This window comes from Octodon degus, unplaced genomic scaffold (assembly GCF_000260255.1).
Source record: "Octodon degus isolate 3935 unplaced genomic scaffold, OctDeg1.0 scaffold00274, whole genome shotgun sequence".
NCBI classification, from domain to species: Eukaryota; Metazoa; Chordata; class Mammalia; order Rodentia; family Octodontidae; genus Octodon; species Octodon degus.
Window position 1 is genome coordinate 1,405,667 of NW_004524850.1, and position 1,682 is coordinate 1,407,348.

Sequence of the window (1,682 nt, forward strand, 5' to 3'; positions counted from 1 at the left end):
CGTCGCCCCGCGCGTGTGCCGCCCTCCCTCGCCTCTGGGACTCGCCCGGGACGCGCGCCCTGCGCTCCGCAGCGCCCTTCCTGCCGCCCGGACGTGCTGTTCCCTGTGCACCTTCGACCGGGCCGCGTTTTTATGGCAGAATAAACTTTTCCAGTGAGCCGAGCACCTGGCCTGCGTGTGTCCAGTGGGAGCGGTGCCCTGCGAGGGTGCCGGGACGGTGTGGGGAGAGGCGACACTGACCCGGAGCCGGCCGCCCCGAGGCTCCCCATGCACGCGCTGCCTGCGCCTCCCCGTGCCCGAGGCGGCGCCCGGGCTCAGCCGCGTGCAAGCGCCCCGCGCACGGCCTGTGGGTCTGGGCTCCGTGTGCGTGTCTCCCTGGGCTCAGCCGCGTGCAAGCGCCCCGCGCACGGCCTGTGATTCCGGGCTCTGTGTGCGTGTCTCCCCGGGCTCAGCTGCGTGCAAGCGCCCCGCGCACTTCCTGTGATTCCGGGCTCAGCTGCGTGCAAGCGCCCCGCGCACGGCCTGTGATTCCGGGCTCCGTGTGCGTGTCTCGCCCTCAGGCACGGCCCTGGTCTGTACCTCCTCCCCGGGCCCGGTCGGCACAGAGGTCCGGGGCCAGCTTGGCCTGTCGCAGTTCGGAGCACCGGGCCAGCAGGGTGCTGTCGCAGGCCCGCGCGTCTATCGCGGCGCTCCTGCTTCGGCTGGCCGTGACCTGAGAGCGCGCTGCCCTGGGCCGGCTTGGAAACGTAGCTGCGCAAAAGATGGGATGGGGCCGGGTGTCTCTGACATGCTTTGGTGGCGACATGTAAGGTCATGCACTGGTTCGTGCATGGTCCAAGAAGGGGCCTGGGACAGAGTTGGAGATGGGCATGTCCCAGCCCACACTTGAGAGACCGAGGAGGGCACACACGCAGAGAGGCTGCACTCCCAGGAGGAGGCAGAGGCGGGAGGGTCTCCCCTGGAGCCTGGGAAGCATGGAGAAGGGAGGGTCTCCCTGCTGTCCAACCTGCCTAGTGCATGTGCGTTTGTTCCTCGACTCTCAAGAAAGGGTCGCCCCGGCTGGACCCCTGCGGGAGTCTGGAGCTCGGTAATCTGCAGGGATTAGCTGGTGGGGGCGGCACATGGGATGAGGCACTCAGAGCTGGAGGTGGGGTGCAGGCCACTGTCCCGCAGCGTGGTGCCCTTGGTAAGCCGGGGCCCTTCCCGGAGCTGGCAGTGTCTCTGGCTGGCTGGGAGCACTCGGTGCAGACGCAGCCCGGGGCGGAGGTGGACATGGGCTCGGCAGAGCACAGCGACTACCAGGCGCTCACCGAGTGTGCGCACGGCTTCATGGTGTCGCAGGTGAGGCGCGGGCCCTGGCCCTTGGGCGGGCTGCTCTGGGGGCGGCTGCCCGCTCCCGGTTGGGCCTGGGCTTGCGCGGGGCACCGTGGGCCGAAGCGAGCAGCCCTGGCTGGCGGACAGCTGGCCGTCGGTTCTGACCACGCACACGGCGTCCGGGAGCACAGGCCCCGCACGGAAAACGAAGATTGTGTGGTTAGTGTCTTTGGAGCCTAAAGTAATCTCAGCACTCAGCCGAGGCAGGAGGCTCCGAGTTCAAGCCCAGCCTGGGCGACTTAGGGAAACCCTGCCCCGAAATAAGAGATGTTGGGCGCAGCTGGCGTGAAAGCCCCGACTTGAGGCCC

General features: G+C 68.7%; 1 protein-coding gene across 1 annotated transcript in view; it reads left to right on the forward strand.

Moving 5' to 3' along the window:
• The first annotated feature begins 1,272 nt into the window (after nt 1-1,272).
• The window catches only part of Asmt (acetylserotonin O-methyltransferase), a 15,093-nt gene continuing 14,683 nt past the window's right edge, over nt 1,273-1,682 (forward strand). The window contains exon 1 of the mRNA XM_004646632.1: nt 1,273-1,341. Coding sequence (XP_004646689.1) covers nt 1,273-1,341 — 69 coding nt within the window. The remainder of the gene's footprint in view (nt 1,342-1,682) is intronic.